The 27,680-nt window shown below is 42.8% G+C and overlaps 1 protein-coding gene across 9 annotated transcripts in view; it reads right to left on the bottom strand.

Moving 5' to 3' along the window:
* C7H14orf39 (chromosome 7 C14orf39 homolog) overlaps positions 1-27,680 on the bottom strand; it is a 264,000-nt gene that overhangs the window by 104,798 nt on the left and 131,522 nt on the right. For 8 of the 9 annotated variants that reach the window (XM_033950798.1, XM_033950797.1, XM_033950796.1 and 5 more), the window contains 2 exons: positions 8,209-8,282; positions 3,241-3,371 (listed from right to left, as the gene is read on the bottom strand). The exons of the other annotated variant lie outside the window; for it this stretch is intronic. In XM_033950798.1, the coding sequence (XP_033806689.1) occupies positions 3,241-3,371; positions 8,209-8,282 (205 nt within the window). The remainder of the gene's footprint in view (positions 1-3,240; positions 3,372-8,208; positions 8,283-27,680) is intronic. 9 annotated transcript variants of the gene reach the window in all.

Here is a 27,680-nt window from a genome sequence, read left to right on the forward strand (position 1 = left end):
AATATATTTTTCTTTTTACTTCTTCCTTCCTTCTGTTTGATAATAGGAGCTATCAGTTCAAGCACTTATTTTTTTTCTCTGATGCTCCAATTTCTTTGGCAAACAGAAATTTAAAAAAAGCCCAAACTTTGCCCTTGCTCAAGCCTTCACTGGAATTACTCAGCAAAGCTTTCCCAAACCAATTCAACTCTTTTACTCTTCTTCATACTCATTAAAAATTTCTGTTATACAAAACGTTTCTTTAATGTTAAGAGTAATTACTTTACAATTCCTCAAAACACTCCCTAATAGCTACTTGCACACCTTAAACAACAATTTAATTGTCAACCAATTTTAACACAAATTTCCCACAAAAGAATTCCCCTTATGCTTCACACAAGTAATACAGGTTACTCTCTAGTCCTGTCTCTAACTCTGGAAAACTGTTGAGAATGCTCACATGCAAACTATCTCTCAGAATTCTCACATGCACACTCATATGCATTCCAACACTTACAGATTTCTCATCAACTTAAAATAAATATTTTAGCTGCATTACCTCCTAGATAGGTAAAATTTTAACCTGTTTTCACAAAGTGGCTTAGCTATTTTCCCAATGGAAACCTTGAACTGTATCTTGAACAATAAAGGAATAATTTTCAGCAAAATCCATTAGACTAATAAGTTCATCAGGATTTAAATTTTATTTGACCGTTTTCAAGTAATGTGCTTGATATTTCAAAATGTAATGATGTATTGAAAGATCTGTACCCTTTTCAGCAAGCACAGCTATAAAATCTTCAACTGTCATTTGTTTCACATCTAGAGTTGCACGATCTGTTTGGATCCACTGCTTGAATTCAATCATTTCTTCAGGATTACTATCCTTGTATTCATTGAAAAGGTAGGCTTTAAGTGCACCTTTACAAGGACACTTATCACACCTGTGGTGCATACAATTTTTTGACTCCAAATTGCAAACATTTCTTCCCATTAAATCCTTATAGTCATCCTTAACTATGCTGCTTGCAAGCATCAGCTTAACATACTGATGTGCAGAGCATATACAAACTGATTGCATTCCAGATGAATCAACAGTGCCACACCATTTTGGTCTTAATTCACAGAATTTTGAAAAACTCAACTTTGGGGCCATTTTTATTGCGATATTCAACAAACATATCTTTCAGGTTGCTTAGCAGCAATCTCTTGCTTTTGAACTCCCCCCTTCCCCCCCCCCCCATCAACTCTGAAATATAGTCCTTTTTTCCAGGACAAAGCCTACTGTTTTTATCATCTTCATAAAAGTTGAATACCTTTTTTGTCACATCATCTGAAAGTGATTTGCCTTTCTTTTTACTTGGCATTGCTAGTATGCCACTTTCTATTTCAAGTTGTCTGCTTGTCTAACCATTCTTGTTGAAATGCCGAATTCAGAAGACTTTTTTCAATAGACTAGTTCTTTGGAGCTAGTATAAGAATTTGTAATTTTTCTGCACGACTTGAAGTCATGTTTAGTTTTTCTTTTAAGAAAAGTAAAAGTTCAGCATCATCTGAACAAGTTTGACATTGATGACTGCTGTTATAGCTGCAAGGTCTTTGCAAAACATCAGGTTCAAAACTACCCACAGAGGCAATATGATGACTCAGTGAGATTTGTGCTTGAGCAATTTTACGTTTCACATAACCTCTGGAGTCGCATTTACTCACTTTCTTCAGCTTTAAAGGAGACTCCTCAAGTGCCACCAAGCTAGTATTAACTTTTTCAATTTTTGCAATTGGTTCTTCATCCGATGATGGATCAGATAATAAAGCTTAAGCAGTCATTCTGGTGTTTATCTCTTTTCGACAAATTATGCACAACTTTTGACCAGCTTCAGACTTTCTAACCTGATGATTAAGTTTCAAGAATGGATTGCAACATGACCTTTATAAAAAATCAAAATTGCGTTAAAAACACTGCCTCATGATGGAGACAGATAGTTGAACGTTCATCGAAACTGAGATGTTCCTTGAGTCAATAATTTCTGATGACTTGTGTGAAGATCTTTTATGAGTTTTAAGGCCCTCTCTGCCTTAAATGACTGTTAAATGACATTGTGATTAATTGATTTTGCCAATGGTGCAAACATCAATTGTATCAATAGTTTCTGGATCCATTGCTTATTATCCAAATGTTCAAAAATAAAACCTACTTTTTCAAGCTCTGGAAATAAACATATGAAAACAAAAGCAAAAGATTACATTACTAGCATGCCTGGTATTTACTATTATCAATAACAATGATGTAACATGAAACATACAGTAATAAAAAAACAGCAAACAAAATCAACTACTTTTATTCATAAATTATTCTACAGATTTGATTCAGCACTGTAATAATTATACAATGTCATCACAATTAAGTTTTAAAACAAACAATAAAAAGTAAATTATGTGTGGTGTAAAGTTTCAATTGCTAATTTCTTCCCTATACAAAAAAACATCCTCCTGAAAATTTGATATCTGGTAGAGAAAAAGTTGCTCTATCAAATGCTTTTTGAACCAAAGTGATTACTTGTGTCAAAACGGAAATACAAGGCTTCAAAAATGAATAAAATTTGTTATTAATATTTTTGCTGCTCTGTTTGACTTACAATATCTTTGTAAATAAATGAAAACAGGCCTTAAAATTTTCATAGATGAGTAGTAATCCATAGTTGAGCAGGTATACCAAGCAAAAAGTCACCACTTAAATTAGTTACAAATCTATGGCACCCCAAAGATGAAGCCAAAAATAAGTGAATTGAGTTTTTGGCCAACTTTGGCATTGAGGCATCAGAAGAGCGCTTAACCTAGACTTTTAAAACTCTAAAAGCTTAAGTAGACAATTTCAGGCTTATGTTAGCAATACTCTGTGTACAGGAGGCCCTTGAAGTTGCCTATTTGTTTCGTACGACATGTACAAAATTTTTAATGCAACCCTTACTATATAAGGGGTGCCCCTTAGGTACCCCTTACTCTATGAATTTCAGGTTTTAGGGGTTGAAATTTTGCTTAGCTTAGTGCCATAAGTTAGGGTACCTACATGCCAAGTTTCATTAAAATTGAAGATGGTAAGGTGGGGATCACTTATATAGTTGACATGGACAGACCCATTTGTTTGTAATTTGGTAATTTACAAGATTGCACTTTACACATATACATATTATATGTGTATTTAAGATGTTACACATATACATATTTTTTAAAAAAATTGTCCTGCAGAACTTAATTCTGTACCTGTTTCTTTCTTCCTCATTAATAGTTTAAATGTTTGCAGAGGTCGAACTAATTTTTGAGGAATGCTGGGAACATGCACTAGATTTATCTGATGTTTCTTATTCAACAAATATCTTTTCTCTTCAAATATGCTATGGAAAAAAAAGTAGGAATTAGAAAAGCTATTCAGTAAAACATACATTAATTGCTTTAAAATTGTGAAAAAAAACCATCTGGTTGTGACAAGGACTCAAAAATAAAGTCTGACAGGACTATGGATTGGCATACCATAAGAACATAAGATTTGCCACTGCTGGGTCAGACCAGTGATCCATCGTGCCCAGCAGTCCATTCAAGCAGCAGCCCTTAGGTCAAAGACCGGTGCCCTATTTGAGTCTAGCCTTACCTGCGTATGTTCTGTTCCAGAAGGAACTTATCCAACCTTTTCTTGAATCCCTATAACAGCCTCTAAAAGAACGTTCCAGATTTCTACCACTCTCTGGGTGACGAAGAACTTCCTTACAATTGTATGGAATCTATTCCCTTTTAACTTTAGCAAGTGCCCTCTTGTTCTCTTCACCTTGGAGAGGGTGAACAATCTCTCTTTCTCTACTAAGTCAATTCCCTTCAAAATCTTGAATGTTTCGATCATGTCCCCTCTCAGTCTCCCCTTTTCAAGGGAAAAGAGGACCAGTTTCTCTAGCCTCTCATTGTACGGCAACTCCTCCAGCACCTTAACCATTTTAGTCGCTCTTCTCTGGACCCTTTCGAGTAGTACTATGCCCTGTTTCATGTATGGCGACCAGTGTTGGACGCAGTATTCCAGGTGGAGGTGTACCATGGCCCAGTACAACGGCAAGATAATGTTTTCAGATCTGTTTGTGATCCCCTTCTTAATTATTCCTAGCATTCTGTTCATCCTTTTCGCCTTCGCCACACATTGTGCAGATGGCTTCATCGACTTGTCTACAAGTACTCCCAAGTCTCTTCCCTGGGGGCTCTCTCCGAGTATAGCTCCAGACATCCTGTATTTGTGCATATGATTTTTGTTACCGACATGCATCACCTTGCACTTATCCACGCTGAATCTCATCTGCCATTTCGCGGCCCATTCCTCAAGTGTGTTTATGTCTCATTGTAGGTCTTCGCAATCCTTCTGTGTCCTCACTACTCTGAATAACTTTGTATCATCTGCAAATTTAATCACCTCACTTGTCATGTCAATTTCTAGGTTATTTATAAATATGTTGAAGCGCACAAGCCTGAGCACCGAAACCTGCGGCACTCCACTCAAGATGCTTTTCCAGTCTGAGTATTGTCCATTTACCTCCACTCTCTGTTTCCTATCCGCCAACCAGTTTTTAATCCACGTGAGTATATCACCCTCGATTCCATGGCTTGCAATTTTTCGAAGTAGACGTTCATGCGGGACCTTGTCAAACGCCTTCTGAAAATCTAGATATACGATGTCGACTGGGTCACCCTTCTTTGTCTGCCTATTTACTCCCTCGAAGAAGTGCAGTAACTTTGTCAAGCAAGATCTTCCTTTGCTGAAGCCATGCTGGCTAGTCCTCATCAGTTTGTGGCCATCAAGGTGATCGATGATGCGATCCTTTATCAGCGCCTCTACTATCTTTCCCGGTACTGAAGTCAGACTCACCAGTCTGTAGTTTCCTGGATCTCCCCTTGAACCTTTCTTGATGATCAGCGAAACATTTGTCATTTTCCAGTCTTCCAGAATCTTTCCTGATTTGATCGACAGATTGGCTATTAGTTGAAGCAGTTCAGCTATAATCCCTTTCAGTTCCTTGATTACCTTAGGATGGATGCCATCCGGTCCCGGGGATTTATCGTTTTTAAGCCTATCAATCTGTCTGCATACCTCTTCTAGACTGACCGTCGACCTTGTCAGTTTCCCGTCTTCACTTCCTGTGTATAGCCTGTAGGCTTCTGGTATATTGGATATATACTCCGGTAAATACAGACTCAAAAAATGTGTTCAGTTTGTCGGCGATGGCTTTGTCCTCCTTTAGTACTTCCTTTATTCCATGGTCATCTAACGGCCCCACTGCTTCCTTCTCGGGTCGTTTCCCCTTAATATATCAATCCAAATATAAACAAAGTGACCTTTCCCTCCCCCCTCCTCATTAACATGCAGCTGTGGATGTGTAAGGACAGGCTGAGGAGGATGGATGGGAAAGAAGGAAGGTGCACATATCAACATATCGTACATTTTTAACATGCATGATGCAGCTATAGGCAAGCTGAGGAGGATGGGATCATACAGATGTGTATGTTCAGATATGCACTCAGATGTGTAGTTTTTTTTTATATATTTATTAAGTTTACAGTATTTATAAAAACACATTTAATACTTGTTACAAAAAATATTGTGCAATTGTGATCTACTTCTGGCCTACAAAGGTCAAAATAAATTCTTAACTGAGATTTTAGATTCAAAAGTGAATTATAGCTACTAGCACTATTATTTATTAGTTATTTATTATGCAGATGTTTGTTAGTTTGTTATTAGTTCAGTATTAGACATATGTTAGTTTAGAATAGATAGATATAGATTAGTTTAGTTTAGGTTAGCTTAGGGCCCTGCTGAAAGAGTCTACCTTGACATGGTTGCAGGCTTACAAATCTTTTGGTCAAAGAGTGCGGCGACAGAGAAAAGTATGTGTGTATTCGGCCCATGGAAGAAGGGTGGGTCGGGGGGGAAGGGGTACGTGGGGGGCCCAATAGGATTGCTAAGTAAGGGGCCCAGAAATTTCTGATGGCGGCCCTGATCATGCTTACCATTGATACTAAAAAAAAACTGCTGTTGCCGTTGCCACCACTGTATTCTAAACCACTGCAGGGTCTTGAGCATCTGCACATACTCAAGGCCTGCTATCTCCTCCCCCTGCAGGATGCAATGTCTTCTCGCAACAAGGATGTCTTCAGCAGCTTCTGCCCAGGAGAGAAAGGTTAGGATGGATTTTATCATGGGAGATTCAATCATTGGACACATAGATAGGTGGGTAGCTGGTGGGCATGAGGATCACTTAGTCACTTGCCTGCCTGCTGCAAAGGTGGCAAACCTCACGCATCACCTAGATAAGATTTTAGACAGTGCTGGGGAGGAACCTGCTGTCTTAGTACATGTGGGTACCAACAACATAGGGAAATGTGGTACAAAGGTTCTGGAAGCCAAATTTAGATTCTTAGGTAGGAAATTAGAATTCAGAATTTCCAGGGTAGCATTTTCAGATATGCTCCTTGTTCCATGTGCCGGACCCAAGAGACAGGCAGAGCTCTGGAGTCTCAATGCGTGCAATAGTGCAGGGAGGAGGGTTTTAGACTTGTTAGGAACTAGGCGACATACTGGGAAAGGAGTGAAAGATTAGGTTTGCGCGCCGCTCTGGTTGCTCCCCCCTCCCTCCAGCTGACTCGGACTCCCACTGTGTGATCATGGGTTCCTGAAGAAGGGTTTGGTCCCGAAACCAGGCTGGTCGAACTTGGTATCCTGTGAGGTCTTGTTCTTTGAGCCCCAGGGATGTTTCTATCCTTCAGCTAAGTCCGCGTTGTTTATTTTTATTTTTGTTGGGGAGTTAGCTGGGGGGTTCAGTGAGAGGTCGCTCAGTGGTTTATTACCTCACACACACTTTAATTGACTTTGTTATTTACTAAGTTGTGATTTAGCACTTTTGATTTATTGCACACGTCTGGGTGCCCGATGATGGTGTGCGGGTGTGGGTATATTACCTTCACCTGGTGCCGTTAAGCATTGGAGCCTTGTCTCCCGTCGCTGCTTCCCCACATTGAGGGCACCCTATACTCTATATTCTATCTTATCTTAGTTGATATTTGTTAGGTGTGCAGGTTTTTTGCTCTGAGCGACCATTCTCTGAACCTTGACTATTCCTGCCTTTTTTGTAGTGTCTAGTATAGGTTTGTGACAGTATTTTTGGAGTTTTTGCCTTGTGTTACCTGAATTGGGGGCAAGGCTTACTATTGAGGCACCTCTATAAAAATATGGGGAGGTGGAAGAAGGGGGGAGGGACCCAGTGCGAAACCCACTGGTGTGATACCTCCCGATATCAGATGGACCCCCTAACAGGGCCCACCCAAGCTCAGTCCGGCACAAAATCAGGGAATGGAAGCCCTAAACAAATTCTAACAACCTTAACCAAGGGAGGTGGGTACAAGTCACTCACACCTGCTGGAGACTGAGAGAAGACTGAAGGATACAGGGAGAGTCACCTATTCCAAAGTTCTGTCTCAGTCTCCACCTCCTGGTTATGATGAGATATTACCTATCTGTAAGATCTAAGTCTAGACCGGTCTGGACTGCATGCACTGTCATTAATGGCTAAAGAATGGGAATTCACCCGTTCAAAGGTATTTTTTTAAAAATTTAGCACCTAGTCTTGGGAATCAACTTCCTAGTGAGATTCAGTTAGAGATGAATTTTAAAGCTTTTAAAACCCTTTTGAAAACATATTTTTTCAATCTAGCATTTGGGCAAGATACTCCTCAGAATGACCATATTGATTGATTGCTCGAATTGATCCTCTTCAGGTTGGATTCAGGGAATTAATCTGCAAAAACAGCAATGCAAAATTATATTTCTATTTAAGACAGGTATTTTCTCTTTGATGGAGTTCTTTTCTTTTAGTATATTATATTGTAAACCACCATGAACAGTTGTATGCTATGGCGACATATAAAATTTTAATAAACATAACAATCTCTCCAAGTACAAATAAAGCCCGATAAGGGGACGAAAATACCGAATAAAAGGCAATTGTGCAGAAGGGAAAAAATTATAGGTGGTGCTATAGCTACCAGTGAAGTACAGGAGAGTCACAGAAAAAAATCTAGAGTGGATTCCTCCTGCATATGGCATACGGCCTTTGGTTTACAATCCACTTGTCTAGAATGTCCCACCTATTGCACTGGAATTATCCATATAAAATTGATCTAGTCTTAACTCCAGCTTACCTTTCCTTTAATACTTTCTCTTTGCCAAGATTTTTACTTTCTCCAATGATTTCAGTAGGATTTGCATTTCTGAACTGTTAAAAATATGTTAGAAGGTTATTACTATATGAAAGAATTGTAGTTGGATAAGCATAAGATACCTACGAAAAGATTTGGAAAATAGCAAAGCCAGCACTCAAAGAAAATTAGATTTTGAAAGTAATTATAAAAAGGCTCTCCATACATAAACTGGGTTTTGGATGTGGAAAGAGGAGTTTCTAAAATAAGGCATAGGATATTGGGATGTCATTTGTAATGACCTAGGATATGTCACCATTTAATGTCACTGTATTATATTAATAAACAAAAACAGGCAGAAAAAATGGAAGATTAGATTTTTACCTTTGATAATCTTCTTTCTGTTAGTCCCTGTAGTATTCCATGTTCTAGGTGTTCAATCTCTTCCCGCAATCTGAGAGTTTTAGAAATCCAAACAATTTTTCTTAGCTCCTCCTACCTTAGAGAGAAAGAGCCCCACCCCCTTTTTAGTTCAGTCCCAAAGCCAAACAACCATACCGGAACCCATTAATGATAAATAAGGGGAAATGGAGGAACCACCCCAGCAACATAAATAATTTCTGTTATGATCAGCTCTGCAAAATGTAAAAACAAGTAATGAGCAGGCAAAATGCAACACAGAAAAGATATGGAAGAACAATGTAGAACTAACTTGCTGTGTGCAACAAGCACCCACATGAAATAGACATTGGCAAGATGCATACTCATAAAAGAGTGAAATGCCCCCAGGATCTGTCAACTGGCTAGAAGATCCTGAAACTGTAAGGAGAGTAACCAAAGCAGAAAGAAAGCTGGTGATTCCAAACAATCGAGCTTACACATAACAGAAAGAAGATTATCAAAGGTAAAAACCTAATCTTCCATTCTGTTACACCCTTATAAGAATAGCCTTACTGGGTCAGATCAATGGTCCATCTAGCCCAGTAACCCGTCTTCACAAAGGCCAATCCAAGTCACAAGTACTTGGCAAAAATCCAAATAGTAGCAGCATTTCCATGCCACTGATCCAGGGCAAGCAGTAGTTTCCCCTTATCTGTTTCAACAGCAGACTATGGACTTTTCCTTCAGGAACTTGTCCAAAGCAATGGCAGCATCTAGGGAGGGACAGAAGAGCCTACACACAACACCGAGGTCCCAAAAGTGGTATTAAAGTGAGCCAACACATCCACTCGGTAAAACTGGGTAAAGGTATGAAAAGAGGATCAAGAAACCACCCTGCAAATGTCATCTGGATGAATCGTTCGAGACTTCACCCATGAAGCAGCAACACTCCTAGCCGAGTGGGCCATAATAGAAACTGGCAGCTGCTAACCACTGGTGATGTAAGTCACTGAAATGGTCATAAGAATCCGACAGGTGAGCGAGGACTTAGAAGTCAGTCTACTTCGCTGAGACAGATTAGTCAGGACAAAGAGAAGAGCAGACAGTCAAAAGTCATTAGTCTTCTCCAAACAGTGGAGCAAGACTCTCTTGCTGTCCTAATAGCATAAGATCCTATCCTTTCGTTCCAATCCCATGGAGTGAAATGCAGGTAAAAGAACTTCCTGACTAGAGTATGACATGGGGAAAAAAAAACTTGTCCCTGCCACCACTGTCCCCGCCCCATCCCTGCGACCATTGTCCCCGCCCCATCCCTGTGACCACTGTCCCCACAATATCCATACAAGCCTCAGTACTGCAATATTTAGCTTATTCCTTCCTTATAAATCAAAGTTCTGGCTACTGAACTAGAGAACATAAGAAATACTGCTGCTGGGTCAGACCAGTGGTCCATCATGCCTTCTCTTTACTCTGTTAAATATTATTTCTTCTTTCTTTTCATAGGAATAAGGGTAAGACATATTAACTCTAATTAAATCCTGGTGCCTATGGCACAGGGTAACTAAAGTAGGGGAAATCCTGTTATAAATCCTGTGTTTTAGGGTAGCCACTGATTTGGTATAGAGCCTGCATTTTTGTTTAAAATCCTGTGATTTAGGATGGTATAGAGCCTGTATTTCTGACTTACTAGTTTTCAGCCATTGTGTCTGCTAATTAGGTGGAGAAGGGAGGGGCTCTGATTTACTACTAAGGTTAACTGCATTATCTTTGGGACAGTGCTGTGAACAAGTCTGCCCTGTGAACTTCTAAAAGCTAAATTACTTAGCATTTCATATTCTGCTCTTTTCACTGTTTTTCAGCATTATATCTGCTTAATTTCTCTTCTCCTCCTCCCTGTTTCTTACTTACAAAAACAAAAAATAAACCCTTCTCTTTACTTTGTTAAATCTTATTTCCTCTTTCCTTTCATAGGAATAAGGGTAAGACTTATAGTCCCACCAACCCCAGGGACCACTTTTCATATATAGAGACCCAAATAATCAGGACTACTCAAATCAAGTCACTTCACAACCAATCAAGATGACCTTTATTCTATGCAATTACTGTGGTGATTTAATTCCAAGACACACTATTTGGAAGCTTAAGGCTTGCCCCATCTGTCTTCAACTTGCTAGTATTAAGGAGGAGCTCTGCAAACTCCACAAAAATCATACCAACTTACCATCTCTACCTCAAAGAATAAAACAGCACAGGAATAAATGGGTCACAGTAGGCTCAGGAAGACTGCGACATGTAACACAGAAACATCCACCTTCACTAATATTACCTCTACAGAATTCCTTCGCTCCACTAGTGCACTGCGATACTCAAGAAAACAGAAGGGAGGTGGGACTGGAACCAATGAAGGTAACTCAAGAGAACAAGCACACCCTAAGCACAAATAAAAAAGCCAAAAACAGAAAACTATTACTGTTGGGGGATTCCATCATCAGAGGCATTAACCTTGGAACACAAGGCGAGGAGACCAAAGTAGTGAAATGTCTTCCAAGATCCTCAGCTACCAGGAGTTCCAGGCAAATACAGACTATAATTAAGGAAGAAACTAAGGATTTTAACACTGATGTTGTTATTCATCTGGGAACAAATAACCTGGCCAACAACTCCACACTTGCAGCACAGAAAGCTTTTCGAGAGCTTGGTGAGGGCTTGAAACCTTTTGTAAAGACTTTAGCTTTTTCTGAAATACTGCTTGCATATGGAAAGGGAGAGCAAAGAGGGAAAAACACAGAGGACTTTAATAGATGGCTCAAAGCCTGGTGTCATCAAGAAGGCTTCAGGTACATAGGAGGATGGGAAAATACATGGAAGGACAAGAAGCTATATTGCACTGATGGGCTACATATTACTACAGCAGGAAAAAGAAACCTTGCAGAGAAATTTAGACAATATGTTTCTAGGCATTTAAACTAGAAGGTGGGGGTGGTGTATGTATGAAGGACAATTATAGAGACCACCCCCGGCAAAAGAAAAGATGTGATAGTAGTAAAGATTGCAACATAAACAATATCAGCAACTCATTTCTTAGTACTGCAACGGAAAATGAAACAAAACAAAAATCCATAAGAAAAAGGAGATTACCGCTGAAAAATAGCTGGAAAGCGATGATCACAAATGCTCGCAGTCTAAGCAACAAAGTTCATGATCTGCAAGCCCTGATGTTAGAGACAGATCGAGATATTGTCGCTATCACAGAGACATGGTTCAGTGAATCACATGGATGGGATGCAAACATACCGGGTTCGATGCTGGGGCCGATCCTGTTCAATATGTTTGTGAGTGACATTGCTGAAGGGTTAGAAGGAAAAGTGTGCCTTTTTGCAGATGATACCAAGATTTGTAAAAGAGTAGACACCGAAGAGGGAGTGGAAAATATGAAAAAGGATCTGCAAAAGTTAGAGGAATGGTCTGATGCCTGGCAACTAAAATTCAATGCAAAGAAATGCAGAGTAATGCATTTGGGGATTAATAATCGGAAGGAACCGTATATGCTGGGAGGAGAGAAGCTGATATGCACGGACGGGGAGAGGGACCTTGGGGTAATATTGTACGAAGATCTAAAGGTGAAAAAACAGTGTGACAAGACAGTGGCTGCTGCCAGAAGGATGCTGGGCTGTATAAAGAGAGGCATAGCCAGTAGAAGGAAGAAGGTGTTGATGCCTCTGTACATGTCATTGGTAAGGCCCCACTTGGAGTATTGTGTTCAGTTTTGGAGACCGTATCTGTCAAAGGACGTAAGAAGACTTGAAGCGGTCCAGAGGAGGGCGACGAAAATGATGGGAGGTTTGCGCCAGAAGACATATGAGGAGAGACTGTAAGGCATGAATATTGTGGCCGGGCCTGTCCCCGAGTACATGGGAAAACCAGGCTCGGACCACAGGTAAGATTTCTGTTGCGCCTTTTATGTGGTTGGTTGAAAGAAAAACCTGGATACAGATTTCGGGAATAAAACTCCACCAGGTTTAATGATGCAAAGCAGAAAAACCCCCAGAAACTTTCAAACTGAGATATTAGGACACTCTGCGATCCCTTGTGCAATTTCATGTACTGAAGTCCAGGACACACTGGGGCTTTGGTTCAGGAACCAGACAGTCCTTATTAACAGAAAGACTTAATCAAAAAAAACACCTCAGGTTTCTTCAGTTCATTTACTGTCCCATATTCCTGGTATCACCGCTGAGCGCAGCCAATGTCAGCTATTTCATTCTTCACACATCTCTTCCATCAGAGTAGAAACAAAACTAATGTCTTTTCTTTTCCTATTTTCTTCTGTGTCACGCTGTCCTCTTAAAGGACGTCCACAGCCCTCCCTGACAGGCTGTGCGGGGCAAGCCTCCCTTTCTTAAGGTCTTCAGACCCTCCCCATTATGCCCCTATCTTCTCTCATCTCCAGCTCTCCTGGAGTCTTGACAAAAAGGTGTTACAGAAACGTTTTCCTTAATTAAGCAGTGCTGCCTCAGCCTTGCTCATAGCTCTTCTCTGGTTCAAGTTTACAGAAAAATAGCTGGACTGTTTCTCCACAGGACAGGACGGAACCCTCATACACTGTTCCCTCCCAAGTCCATGTCCTCCTCAAACATACTTTCCTCAGGGTCACTACACATTTCCCATTCAGTGTTTGGGGACCCAGGGCTTTCCATCCATACATTCCTTTCAGGCTTCACCTCCCATCCCCCTCTCTGTATGTCTGCCAGCTCTCATGAAATGTTTTCATTAGGGTAAACTCCCAGCCCTTCCCTTCAAGGCTTAATAGGCAAGTCACTATACCTCCCGGGAGTTAAACTTCCTCTCCTTATGGGCTGGCATTCGGCACACCTTCTTTGCTGGGGATCAGGAGCAGTGTGAAAGCTACGATCTCTCCGTGTTGCTGGGCTCTCCCAATCAGAGCCAGCTGAGCTCCCCTGATTCCCTTGCCAGTTTCCTATTTGAGGCTTCTCAGCCTGCAAACTACGGTGGCTGACTCCACACCTTCTTAAGTGGGTTTCAGGTTTCTCCCTAGCTCTAGGAAAGGAGTAATAGGGGAGATTTTCCGTTTTCAGTGCCCTCCCTGCCTGACTTCTGGGCTGTGACACAACCTGTCTTTTTTCCTTTCTTTCTGGCTGTGTCAGACCATGGCTGTCAGCAGGGTGTTCTGGCTTTATCCCAGTGCCTGCAGGTTTGAGAACTTCACTCTGGGCTGGTCTAGCCACCTTTTGGACCATGACAGGAGCTTCCCTGTCACAATATGTATACCCTAGAGGAAAGGAGAAATAAGGGAAATATGATTCAAACGTTCAAATACTTGAAGGGCATTAACGTAGAACAAAATCTTTTCCAGAGAAAGGAAAATGGTAAAACCAGAGGACATAATTTGAAGTTGAAGGGTGGTAGATTCAAAGGCAATGTTAGGAAATTCTACTTTACGGAGAGGTTGGTGGATGCCTGGAATGCGCTCCCGAGAGAGGTGGTGGAGAGTAAAACTGTGACTGAGTTCAAAGAAGCGTGGGATGAACACAGAAGATTTAGAATCAGAAAATAATATTAAAGATTGAACTAGGCCAGTTACTGGGCAGACTTGTACGGTCTGTGTCTGTGCATGGCCGTTTGGAGGAGGATGGGCAGGGGAGGGCTTCAATGGCTGGGAGGGTGTAGATAAGAACATAAGAACATAAGAACTGCCTTCTCCGGATCAGACCTTCGGTCCATCAAGTCCGGCGATCCGCACACGCGGAGGCCCTGCCAGGTGTACACCTGGCGTAATTTATAGTCCATCAATCCTTATATGCCTCTCTTAAGGAGATATGCATCTAGTTTGCTCTTGAAGCCTAGGATGGTCGATTCTGTCATAATCTCCTCTGGGAGAGCATTCCAGGTGTCAACCACTCTCTGAGTAAAGCAGAACTTCCTGACATTAGTCCTGAACCTGTCCCCCCTCAGCTTCATTACATGTCCTCTAGTCCGTGTCAAATTGGACAATGTAAATAATCTTCTCTGCTCTATTTTGTCGATTCCTTTCAGTATTTTGAAGGTCTCGATCATATCCCCACGCAGTCTCCTTTTCTCAAGGGAGAACAATCCTAGTGTTATAAGTCTGTCCTCGTATTCCAGTTTCTCCATACCCTTCACCAGTTTTGTTGCTCGTCTCTGCACCCTCTCCAGCAGCTTTATATCCTTCTTTAGGTAGGGGGACCAATGTTGGACACAGTATTCCAAGTGTGGTCTGACCATTGCCCTATAAAGCGGCATTATAACTTTCTCTGATCTACTCGAGATTCCTTTCTTTATCATGCCCAACATTCTATTTGCCTTCTTTGCCGCTGCCGCGCATTGTGCCGACGGCTTCATGGTCCTATCTATCAGTACACCCAGGTCCTTTTCTTGTTCACTCTTCCCCAGAGTTGCACCTGACATTGTATACTCGTATTCCTTATTTTTATTGCCTAAATGCATTACCTTGCATTTCTCCACATTGAACTTCATCTGCCATTTCTCCGCCCATGTTTCTAACCGACACAAGTCGCTCTGGAGTTTCTCTCTATCCTCCTGCGATCTGATTGCCCGGCATAGTTTTGTATCGTCTGCAAACTTGATGATCTCACTGGATGTTCCTTCCTCCAGGTCATTGATATAAATATTAAAAAGGATCGGCCCAAGTACCGAGCCCTGGGGTACACCACTAGTCACTTTCTCCCAGTCGGAGAACTTCCCATTTATGCCCACTCTCTGCTTTCGGTTTTCCAGCCATTTGCCTATCCATCTTTGTATATCCCCCTCTATGCCATGGCTTTGTAGTTTCCTGAGAAGTCTTTCGTGTGGAACTTTGTCGAACGCTTTCTGGAAGTCCAAGTATATTATGTCCACCGGCTTCCCACTATCAATTTGCTCGTTCACGGTCTCGAAAAATTGGAGTAAATTAGTCAAACATGATTTCCCTTTCCTGAATCCATGTTGACTGGGTTTCATCAAGTCGTATGCGTCCAAGTGCCGGACTATGCTATCCTTGATCAGTGCTTCAACCATCTTGCCAGGGACAGACGTAAGACTAACAGGTCTATAGTTGCCCGGTTCCCCTCTCGATCCTTTTTTGAAAATTGGGGTGACGTTCGCTATCCTCCAGTCGTCCGGTATCTGTCCAGTTCTGATTGTCAGGTTTGCAAGTTTTTGCAATAACTCTCCGATTTCAAACTTCAATTCCTTTAAGACTCTCGGATGAATCCCATCCGGTCCAGGGGATTTGTCACTTTTAAGTTTGTCGATCTGATAGTATATCTGGTCTAAGTCCACTTCAACTGTGGTGAGGCTGTCTTCTATTTCTCCTGCAAACACTTTCTCCGCTTCAGGTATTGTTGAGGTGTCCTCCTTCGTAAAGACGGACGCAAAGAAGGAATTTAGTTTGTCTGCGATTTGTTTATCTTCCTTGATGTACCCTTTTCTTCCCTGGTCGTCCAGGGGTCCCACTGCCTCTTTTGCAGGTTTTTTTCCCTTTCACGTATCTAAAGAAGGGCTTGAAGTTTTTGGCCTCCTGGGCTATTTTTTCCTCATATTCCTGTTTTGCATCCCTCACCGTCTTGTGACATTTCTTCTGATCATCTTTATGTTTGTTCCAGGCTTCGGTTGTCTTTATGCATTTCCATTTTTTGAAAGAGTCCTTCTTTTCTTTTATGGCTTCCTTCACCTGTATGGTAAGCCATGCCGGTTCTCTTTTGCTCTTTGTTCTCCGATCTTTGGAAATCCTCGGAATGTAGAGATCTTGTGCTTCTGTGATAGTATTTTTCAGTAGGGTCCATGCCTGATCAACCGTTTCAAGTTTGTCCACCATCTTCTCGAGTCGTTTTTCTACCATGGCTCTCATGCTATCGTATTTACCCTTTTTAAAGTTCAAGGTGGTGGTTAAGGTTTTGGCATGTTTCCCTTTCCCGATGTCAAGTTTAAAGTTGATTACATTGTGATCACTCGTTCCCAGTGGAACTATGACTTCCACTTCTGTTATCGGTCCCGTGAGGCCATTTAGGACCAAGTCCAAGGTGGCGTTGCCTCTCGGCTCTTTTACCATTTGTTCCAGGAAGCAATCCCCTAGCACCTCCAGGAACTTGGCTTCCTTGCCGCAGTTGGAGGTTGCTAGTTTCCAGTCTATCCCTGGGAAATTGAAGTCTCCCAATATAATTACATTGCCTGTCTTGCATTCTTGTTTGATTTCCTCCATCATTTCTGAGTCAGTTTCCTCCGCCTGTCCTGGTGGACGATAGTAAAGGCCAATTTTCGTATCTGCGCCATATTGACCAGGAATTTTGATCCAGAGTGATTCAAGCTTCTCTTTCATTTCTGTTGTAACCATTTCAACAGAATCTATTCCCTCCTTAACATATAGAGCAATACCTCCACCTTTCTGCCCTACTCGATCTCTTCTATACAGTTTGTATCCCTGTAGTACTGTGTCCCATTTGTTTTCTTCATTCCACCATGTTTCTGTTATGCCAATGATATCCAATATGTCATGTCTTGCTATTGTCTCTAGTTCCCCCATTTTGTTACCCAGACTTCTAGCATTCGTATACATACATCTAAGTTCCCTTCGTGTTACCTTTTTGGACCTTCTACTCTTGGCCTTCCCTGTAGTTTCAATTACGGTATCCTTTACTGCTCCTGTGTTATCACCTTTGTTTGCTGTGTGGTCGTCCCCTCCTGTGTCTGAGTTGTCCCTTCCTGCTTTTTCTCCCTTATTGGCTGTGAGGTCGTCTTCTCTTGTGTAGGTGTAGTTGTCCTTGGCTTCTTCGTCGGGGCATCCTGCTATCCGTACCATCGACCGGTGGTCGACTGTCGGCTGGAGTAAGTTTTAACAGAGATTTCGGCAGTTGGAACCCAAGCACAGTACCGGGTAGAGCTTTGGATTCTTGCCCAGAAATAGCTAAGAAGAAAAAATTAAAAAAATTTAAATTGAATCAGGTTGGGCAGCTTGGATGGACCATTCGGGTCTTTATCTGCCGTCATCTGCTATGTTACTATGCCTAGCAGTCTGCCCTTTAGTCAAAGACCAGCGACTTAACTGAGACTAGCCCTACCAGTGTATGTCCTTGTTCAGCAGGAACTTGTCTAACTTTGTCTTGAATCGCTGGAGGGTGTTTTCCCCTATGACAGACTCCGGAAGAGCGTTCCAGTATTCCACCACTCTCTGGGTGAAGAAGAACTTCCTTACATTTGTACAGAATCTATCCCCTTTCAACTTTAAAAAGTGCTCATCTCATTCTCCATAACTTGGAGAGGGTGAACAACATGTCCTTATGTACTAGGTCTATCCCCTTCAGTACTTTAAATGTTTCGATCATATCCCCTCTCAATCTCCTCTGTTCAAGGGAAAAGAGGCCCAGTTTCTCTAATCTTTCACTGTACAGCAGCTCCTCCAACCCCTTAACCATCTTAGTTGCTCTTCTCTGGACCCTTTTGATAGTACCATGTCCTTCTTCATGTACGGCGACCAGTACTGTACACAGTACTACAGGTGAGGGCACACCATGGCCCGGTACAGCAGCATGATTACCTTCTCCAATCTGTTCGTGATCCCCTTATCATTCCTAGCATTCTATTCACCCTTTTCGCCACCACCACACATTGCGTGGACGGCTTCATCGACTTGTGGATCAGAACTCCCAAGTCCCTTTCCTGGGAGGTCTCTCCAAGTACTGCCCCGGACATCCTGTATTCATGCTTGAGATTTTTGTTACCGACATGCAACACTTTACACTTATCCACATTGAACCTCATCTCCCATGTCGATGTCCATTCCTCGAGCCTGATTATGTCACGTTGCAGCTCTTCAAAATCCCCCTGCGTCTTCACTGCTCTGAATAACTTTGTATCGTCCGCAAATTTAATCACCTCGCTCATCGTACCTATGTCCAGATCATTTATAAAAATGTTGAAGAGCATGGATCCAAGCACTGAGCCCTGCAGCACCCCACTGGTGACTCTTCCAGTCAGAGTATTATCCATTTACCCCACTCTCTGTTTCCTATGCTCCAGCCAGTTTTTAATCCACGTATTACACCCTCAATTCCATGGCTTGCAATTTTCCGAAGTAGTCGTTCATGCGGAACCTTTTTGAATGCCTTCTGAAAGTCCAGATATACAATGTTGACCGGGTTGCTCTTGTCTATCTGCCTGTTTACTTCCTCGAAATGCATCAAGTTTGTCAAACAAGATCTACCTTTGCTGAAACCGTGCTGGCTGGTCTTCATCAGACAGTGTCCTTCAAGGTGATCAATGATGCAGTCCTTTATCAGAAAGATATGTTCAGCTGGCAGGCCTTTGTTTATAAATTTTTATCAACACAACTAATATACTACTTTATCCTAAAGCAAAAAAAATATTAATTTTTTTTCTACCTTTGTTGTCTGGTTTCTGCTTTCCTCATCTCCTCATTCATTTCCTTAAATCCACTGTCTGCCTTCTCTGTCTCTTCCATATGCTCTGTTACCATGCCTCTCCCTTCCATCTCTCCCTCCACCCCCACCCCAAATGATCTGCCACCCATCTTCTTCCCTCCGCTCCCTCCATAGTCTGGAATCTCTCTCTTCCCCAGTTCCCTTCAGCGTCTGTTCCTCCACACCCCACCTTCCCCAGTTTCCTTCAGCATCTGTTCTTCTCCACCCCACTTTTCTCCCTCCCTGTCCCTTATCTTTGTGGCAGGCAATTTCTAAATTTGCTTCCTACAAGCAGCTGGGACGTTGAAGTTGCGTGTGGCTGCAGGAAAGGTCTCTGATGCAACTTCCAGTTGCATCAGAGATGACCTTTATGGCAGCCACATGCGATTTCAACACTCTGGCTGCTCATAAGAAGCAAATTTAGAGAAATTGCCTGCCAGGAAGGTAAGGAGCAGGGAAGGAGATGCTCAGTCGGCGGCAATCGGGCTCAGGCGGTGGCAGCGGCGATCGGGCAACAGCGATCATGAGGAATGAAGGCAGGGAGATGCTTGGGCGGCGGTAGTGATCGGGTGGCGGCAGCAGCTATCAGTATGGAGGGAGGGAGCGTAACCGGTGGCCGCATGCATTCCCTCCCTTAACTACGGAGACAAGGCCATTCACCGCTCCATGGGGCAGTGAATGGCCTTGTTCCCACAGCTGCGGTGAACACTATTTTCCCCCCGTTTCGGCGTGCTGACCGCAGGTAACAGCCACCATGCCATTCTCTACTCCTGGCTGACAATCAGAAACCGCCTTCGATAGAAAAGAAGGTATCGCACGGAGAACCACCCCTGCTTCCATGATTGTAGAAAGGGTTCACTGCATGAAAAAGCCTGAAGCTCCAAAATATGTTCTGCTGAGACAATGGTGACCAGAAAAGACAGACTTAAGGAGAGCTCGCAGATTCTCCTCAAGCCTGATGACTATTATCCGATGTTGCTCATCCATGTTGGCACTAACGATACTGCCAGGTACCCCTAGGAACGGATCAAAAGCGACTGTGGCTCTGGGAGACAAGGTGAAGCAGTCAGGTGCGCAGGTGGTATTCTCATCCATCCTCACTGTTGAAGGTAAAGGCCAGGGCAGAGAAGCTCGCATCCTGGAAATAAATGCGTGGATATGTGGATGGTGTCATCGAGAGCGTTTTGGCTTCCTGGACCATGGCATGATTTTCCAAGGGCTGCTGAGCAGGGATGGTGTGCATCTATCAAAGAAGGGAAGAAGTATCTTCGCCAGCAGGCTAGCTAATCTACTGAAGACATCTTTAAACTAGAAGAGATGGGGCAGGGTGATCAAAGCTCCCGGGTGAGTATAAGCCTTCAGGTAAGTAAATCACTGAATACCTCTACACAAATGGGAAAAGGGGGCAATGTCTGGAAAGCAGTATATACTAATGCTTGAACTATGGGAAACAAGATTCTGGATCTAGAAGCTATGATGGAAGAAGGGTTGGATATAGTGGCAATCACGAAGAAATGGTTTAAGGAGAATCATGACTGGGATGTAGTTATACTGGGCTATATTCTGTTCAGGAAAGACAGGGTAGGAAGAAAAGGAAGGGGAGTAGCATTATATGTTAAAGATCACATTAAGGCCACACAATTGCAGGATCTGCAGGGCAAGGAAGAGGCACTGTGGATCAATTTGGAAAGAGGGAATGGTGAATATATTTACACTGATGTGATATAAAGGCCTCCTTTACAGACGGAGCAAGTGGACAGAGATTTAATAGTAGACATTCAGAATATATCTAAAAAAAGGGGAAGTTTTACTAATAGGTGATTTTAACATGCCAGATGTTGATTGGGGTATTCCTATTGCGGGGTCTTCTAGAAGTAGGGAGATCCTGGATTCTCGAAGAACTGTTCCAGCAGTTGGTAATGGAATCCACGTAAGATGGGGTCATACTGGACTTAGTGCATACAAAAGGGGAAAGTGTTTCTGATGTTACAGTGGGTGATCATCTGGCATCCAGTAATCATTGCATGGTACGGTTTAATATTAAGATGGGTATGGAGAAGGCTCATTCAAAAGCAAAGGTTCTAGACCAGGGATGGGCAACGAGGGCCGCAATCCAGTCGGGTTTTTAGGAGTTCCCTAATGAATATGCACGAGATCTATTTGTATACAATGGAGGCAGTGCATGCAAATTGATCTCATGCATATTCATAGGGGAAATCCTGAAAATCCGACTGGATTGTGGCCGTTGTTGCCCACCCCTGCTCTAGATTTTAAAAATCTAACTTTGTTCAGATAGGGGATTACATCAAGGAATTGTCTGGATTGGAACGTGACACCGCATAAGCTGAGACATTACTAAGAACTCAAATGAGATCATAAAGGGCATCCGCCACATAATCCATACCGTCCATTACTAGCTGGAGAAAGGCATTCACGTCCACAGAGGGTACACTGCACGATCTGGTGTGACAAGCACGTGCCACAAATGAGTCATCGAATAAAGTCAGGTGAAAATTCACACCTCTTGTCCATTGGAGGGCTTTGCTGAGGCACCCGCACCACGACAAAAGAGTCCCCAGACTTGTAACGCCAGCATTTGGTGCCGGACTCAAAACAGCCTCTAGGCAGAGTTTTTTCCCCAGAAATCATGGACCCAAGCCGGCTCCCCAGCCCTGGTGGACCCAAAGGAGGCGAAGCCCGAAGCTCCCATCGTCTCTCCCTGTGTGCTACAGCATGCAGTACACGGCACAATTAATGCACATATTCGATAGATTAGGGACTGGGGAGTCCATCCCAAACAATTTTTGATCAAATCAAGGGGTTTTGAGGCAGAAATAAAACTTTGAAAAAAAGATTGAAAAAAAATCCAGGATGGCCACCTCCAGCGAATTCATGCCATAAATGGCAAAAATAAACAAAAAACAAAAATAACAAACAGCGATTTGGTGTTTCGGGAGGTGGGAGACCTACCCTCAGAATCTCTCATAAATGAGTTTTAGAGAGTTTCATAGTTCATCCCGGAAGTTCCCATGGGAAATCATGGAAGTTTACTCACATAGAAACATGATTACATTACATTACATATTTCTATTCTGCCATTACCTTTCGGTTCAAAGCGGATTACAAAAGAGTTATGGAAGGAGGGTTACAAAGTTAGATCAAAGGTCGTTTCCAGGAGAGGGGTATATAGGATCATGGGTAAGGGAGGGGAAGGTAAGAAGGGGGTATTCGTGGTATTAAGCTTTGTTAAGGGATTTCTTGAAGAGTATAGTTTTTATTTCCTTTCTGAACATCTTGTAGTCTGGGGTTGTTATCAACAGGTTGGAGATTTGATTATCTATTTTTGCTGCTTGAGTGGCTAGTAGGCTGTCGTATAGTTTTTTCCGTTTTACTTCTTTGCTTGGACGGTAGATGAATGGGGTGTGTGTTTTTCTATGCCTGGTAGAGGTTGTTTGGATGAGGCGGTTATTTAAGTAGATTGGGCTGACTCCATTTATGGTTTTAAATAGTATACAGTAGAATTTAAATTGTATTCTTTCCTGGATTGGAAGCCAATGTGAGTCTATGTATGCCTCAGAAATGTGGTCATGTTTCTTCAATGAGTATACGAGTCTCAGCGCTGTATTTTGAATTGTTTGTAGTTGTTTAATCATTATTGCAGAGCAGGGGAGGTAGAGGATGTTGCAGTAGTCTAGGATACTTAGGATTAGAGATTGTACTAGGAGCTGAAATTGTGTTTTTTCGAAGAATTTTCTAACTTGTCTAAGGTTTCTCATAACTGCGAAAGATTTCTCTATTGTTTTGTTTATATGTGGTTGCATGGTGCAGCCTCTTTCGATAGTCATACCTAGAAGATTTAGGGTGGTTTGCAGAGGGTAGTTGATAGAGTTGATTTCTAAGTTGGTTATGGTTGGGATTTTGTTATATTCAAGGAGGATGAATTTAGTTTTGTCTGGGTTGAGTTTCAGTTTGTGGTCTTCCATCCAAGTCGTAACTGTAACTAGAGTTCGGTGTAGTTTGTCTGTCATTGAGAGCTTTGGTTGGTCAAAAGGAATGAGGATGGTGATGTCATCAGCATAGCTATAAGAGGTTAGGCCTTGTTTGTTCAGGAAATTGCTGAGAGAGGCCGTATAAAGGTTGAAGAGAATAGGGGATAGTGGGGAACCTTGTGGTACGCCGCAGGGGTTGGACCAAGGTTTGGATCTTTCTTTGTCTGATTTTACTTTGTATGTTCTGGATTTTAGGAAACCTTCAAACCATGAGTATACTTTATCTGAGATGCCTATTGAGTCCAAGATTTGCAGTAGGATGTTATGATCTACCAAGTCAAATGCCGCCGTCAGGTCCAGCTGTATGAGCAGCACTTTTTTCCCAATGCTGAGGTGTTGTCTTGCTGTGTCGATAAGGGAGCCTAGTAGTGTCTCTGTGCTGAAGTTAGTTCTGAAGCCGGATTGGGTGGGATGGAGTAAGTTATGGTTCTCGAGATAGTTGGCGTGGAGTTTGGCTACTAATCCTTCTGTTAGTTTGATATATAGAGGTATTGAAGTGATTAGTCTGTAGTTGGATGGGTGGTCTATTGGTCCTTTTGGGTCTTTTAGGATTGGGGTGATGATGATTTCACTGAGGTCGGTCGGGAAAATGCCGTCTGTGAGCATGGTTTGTATCCAATGTAGGAGTAAGGTACGGAACTTAGTGATTGCTGATGACAAGAGATATGACAGGCAATGGTTGAGTTCACAGGATGCGTGGCTGTACTTATTGTAGAGTTTGTTGAATTCGGTCCAATGTATCTTAGGGAATTGGGACCAGGTTCCGTCTGCAGCACAAGATTCATTTACTGTGGGAAGTATTGTGACTTCAATTAGGTGGGCTGGGTTACTATTGAGAGTAGCTCGGGTGTTTGTGATTTTATTCTTGAAGTGTTCTGCTAGGATGGAGGCTGAAGGGGAGGGGTTATTTTTAGTGGTCATATAGGATGTGGTGTTAGTTAAATCTTTTAATATTTGGAATAGTTTTTTGGTGTCTTGGGTTTCCGTGCCTATTAAGTTGGTGTAATGTTTTTTCTCTTTTCTTTTGATAGAAGTTTGTATTGTTTGTTAATTTTTTTCCAGGCGGTTTTCGGGTGATCTAGGTTGGATTTTCTCCATTTTCTTTCCAGACATCTACATTGTCTTTTGAGTAGTAGTAATTCGTCATCGAACATTGGTCTGATCGTCTGCAGGTTCTGGTTTTGGTTTGTAGTGGGGCTTGTTCATCAAGGATGTTATTGCTCAATTTACCCCAGTGTGAAATGAAGTCTTTGGGGTTGTCATCTTGGATTATTTCATCTACTTTTAACCAGAAAATAGTGGGCTCGAAGTGTTTGCGTGATGTGTAGGTTATTATTTTGGAAATTGGTTTGGTTTGGTTTTTGGTCTAGTTGATGTTGAAGGTGTATGCGTAGTGGTCTGACCAGAGGGATGGGGACCAGGTTCCATTAGACGTTTGAATTTCTGAAGTAGATGTTTGATGGGTCATGAAGGCTGCAATGTCAAGTTGTTGTCCTTTCTCATGAGTAGTTTGTGGGTTTAAAATTTGGAAGGATAAGGCGTTGAGGAAAGAAAGGAGGTTGTCTACTGGCTTGGATCAATGGTCTTCAAGATGTAGGTTTAGATCTCCTAGGATAAGGTTGTGTGCAGCTGTTAGTGAGTTTTGGCATATGAAGTTTTCAAATTCGGATCTAACCATGGTCCAGTTTCCCGGTGTTATATAACAGAGCATGCAGTTTAGTGAGTTTTTTAGTGTTGTGGATGAGATTTGACATGCTAGAAGGTAATTGTAAGGGGTGAATGTTTTTTCCAATATGTTTAGGATTAGGGAGTCTTTGATTAAGATTGCTAATCCACCTCCTCTTTTTTTCTCTCTGCAGGTCACTGTAATTTTGTATCCCTGAGGGCAGATTTCTGTAATTCTTGGGTCTGTGTCTGATGTTAGCCATGTTTCTGTGAGGAAGAGGCAGTCTAGTTTTTCGGCTTTTATCCAGTTTTTTATAGGCTCTGTTTTTGGGCCTAGGGCTCTGATGTTTAGGTAGGCAAATTTAAGGGTGGTGGTTTCTGTTTGGTAGTTGTGATTTGTTTTCGTGTAGATGAGAGAATTTGGATTATGGTGAGGTTTGGCCTTGGGTTGTGTTGCTCTTCTTCCCCATGATGATGGTAGATAAAGGCCAAATGGCCCATCTAGTCTACCCATCCACAGTAACCATTATCTCTTTCTCTGAGAGATCCCACATGCCTATCCCAGGCCCTCTTGAATTCAGATCCAGTCCACCAACTCTTCTGGGAGACTGTCCCTAGCATTTACCACCCTTTCTGTAAAAAAAGTGTTTCCTTAGATTACTCCGGAGCCTATCACCTCTTAACGTCATCCTATGCCCTCTCATTGCAGTTTCCTTTCAAATGAAATAGACTCGACTCATGCGCATTTACATTAAATAGGTTTGGATCTCAACAGAGGCAAAGAGGGCAATAAATGTCAAAAAAGTATCCTTTCGGAGATGGAAAAAGGACCCAACGGAGGAAAATCACCAGGCGCACAGGAAATGCCAAAAGGAATGCCACCGGGAGGTTAGAAAAGCAAAAGGGAACTACGAAGAGGGGCTGGCCAGGGAGACGAAGAACTTCAAGGCATTCTTCAGTTACGTAAAGGGGAAGCGACCAGCGAGAGAGGAGGTGGGGCCGTTGGACGATGGGGATAGGAAGGGAGTGATTAAGGAGGATAAAGAGGTAGCTGAGAGGTTGAACACGTTCTTCTCGTCGGTTTTCACGAGAGAAGACACATCTAACATACCGGATTCAGAGGAGCTCATAAGTGGGGAACAGGCTGAAAAATTGGAACACATAGAGGTAAGTAAGGAGGATGTCCTCAAACAGATAGACAGGTTAAAATGCGGCAAATCGCCGGGCCCAGACGGGATCCACCCAAGGGTTCTGAAGGAACTAAAACAAGAAATAGCGGGCACAATCCAGCATGTTTGCAACCTATCCTTGAAAACTGGTGAGGTACCAGAGGACTGGAAACTGGCGAATGTCACACCTATCTTCAAGAAGGGATCAAGGGGTGACCCCGGAAACTACAGGCCGGTGAGCCTGACTTCAATTATAGGGAAGATGGTGGAAGCTATGATCAAGGATGGTATTTGCGAGCACATCGAGAGAAATGGCCTACTGAGAACAAGCCAGCACGGATTCTGTAAGGGAAGGTCATGCTTAACGAACCTTTTGTACTTCTTTGAGGGAATAAGCAGTCGGGTGGACAATGGGGAACCCATAGACATCATTTACCCCAATTTTCAAAAGGCTTTCGACAAGGTGCCACATGAAAGGCTGCTTAGGAAGCTGTGGAACCACGGGGTGGGAGGGGATGTGCAAGATGGATCGAGCACTGGTTGTCGGGTAGACTGCAGAGGGTCGGAGTAAAGGGACAATACTCTGACTGGCGGGGAGTCACGAGCGGTGTGCCACAGGGATCGGTGCTGGGGCCGTTACTCTTCAACATATTTATCAATGACCTGGAAAAGGAGGCAAAGTGCGAGGTTATAAAATTTGCAGACGATACCAAACTGTGCGGCAGAGTTAGATCCAGGGAGGAGTGTGAGGACCTGCAAAGGGACCTGGACAAGCTGGAAGACTGGGCAAACAAATGGCAAATGCGCTTTAACGTGGAAAAATGCAAGGTCATGCATATAGGGAAAAAGAACCCGTTGTTCAACTACAAATTGGGGGGGAGATTGCTGGGAGACAGCAGTCTAGAGAAAGACTTGGGTGTGCTGGTGGATGCATCAATGAAGCCATCTGCGCAGTGCGCAGCAGCCTCGAAAAAAGCCAACAGGATGCTGGGCATCATAAAGAGGGGCATAATAACCAGGACGCGGGAAGTCATCATGCCATTGTATCGAGCGATGGTGCATCCACATCTGGAATACTGCGTTCAATATTGGTCGCCGTACCTCAAGAAGGACATGGCAGTACTTGAGAGAGTCCAAAGAAGAGCAACGAAACTGGTAAGAGGGCTTGAACACTGCCCATACGCCGAGAGGTTGGATAGGCTGGGGCTCTTCTCTCTGGAAAAAAGGAGGCTCAGGGGAGATATGATAGAGACCTTCGGGATCATGAGGGGCATAGAGAGGGTGGATAGGGACAGATTATTCAGGCTGAAAGGGAAAACAGGTACGAGGGGGCATTCGGAGAAACTGAAGGGAGATAGGTTCAAAACAAATGCAAGGAAGTTTTTTTTCACCCAAAGGTTCGTGGACACCTGGAATGCGCTACCGGAGGAAGTGATCAGGCAGAGTACGGTACAGGGATTCAAACAGGGATTGGACGGATTCCTGAGGGATAAAGGGATCGTGGGATACTGAGAGAGGTGCTGGGATGTAACAAAGGTATAGAAAGCTAACCAGGAAATAAGTATAGAAACCCAACCAGGTCGTGCATGTGCAAGACCGGAGGGTTAGGACTTCGATGGGAAGATAGGACTCAATGGGAAACCAAGGTGGCAAGGGGGCCCCTTCTAGTGATTCAGACAGGTCGTGACCTGTTTGGGCCGCCACGGGAGCGGACTGCTGGGCAGGATGGACCTATGGTCTGACCCGGCGGAGGCACT

Source organism: Geotrypetes seraphini, chromosome 7 (genome assembly GCF_902459505.1).
Source record: "Geotrypetes seraphini chromosome 7, aGeoSer1.1, whole genome shotgun sequence".
In the NCBI taxonomy this organism is placed as follows: Eukaryota; Metazoa; Chordata; class Amphibia; order Gymnophiona; family Dermophiidae; genus Geotrypetes; species Geotrypetes seraphini.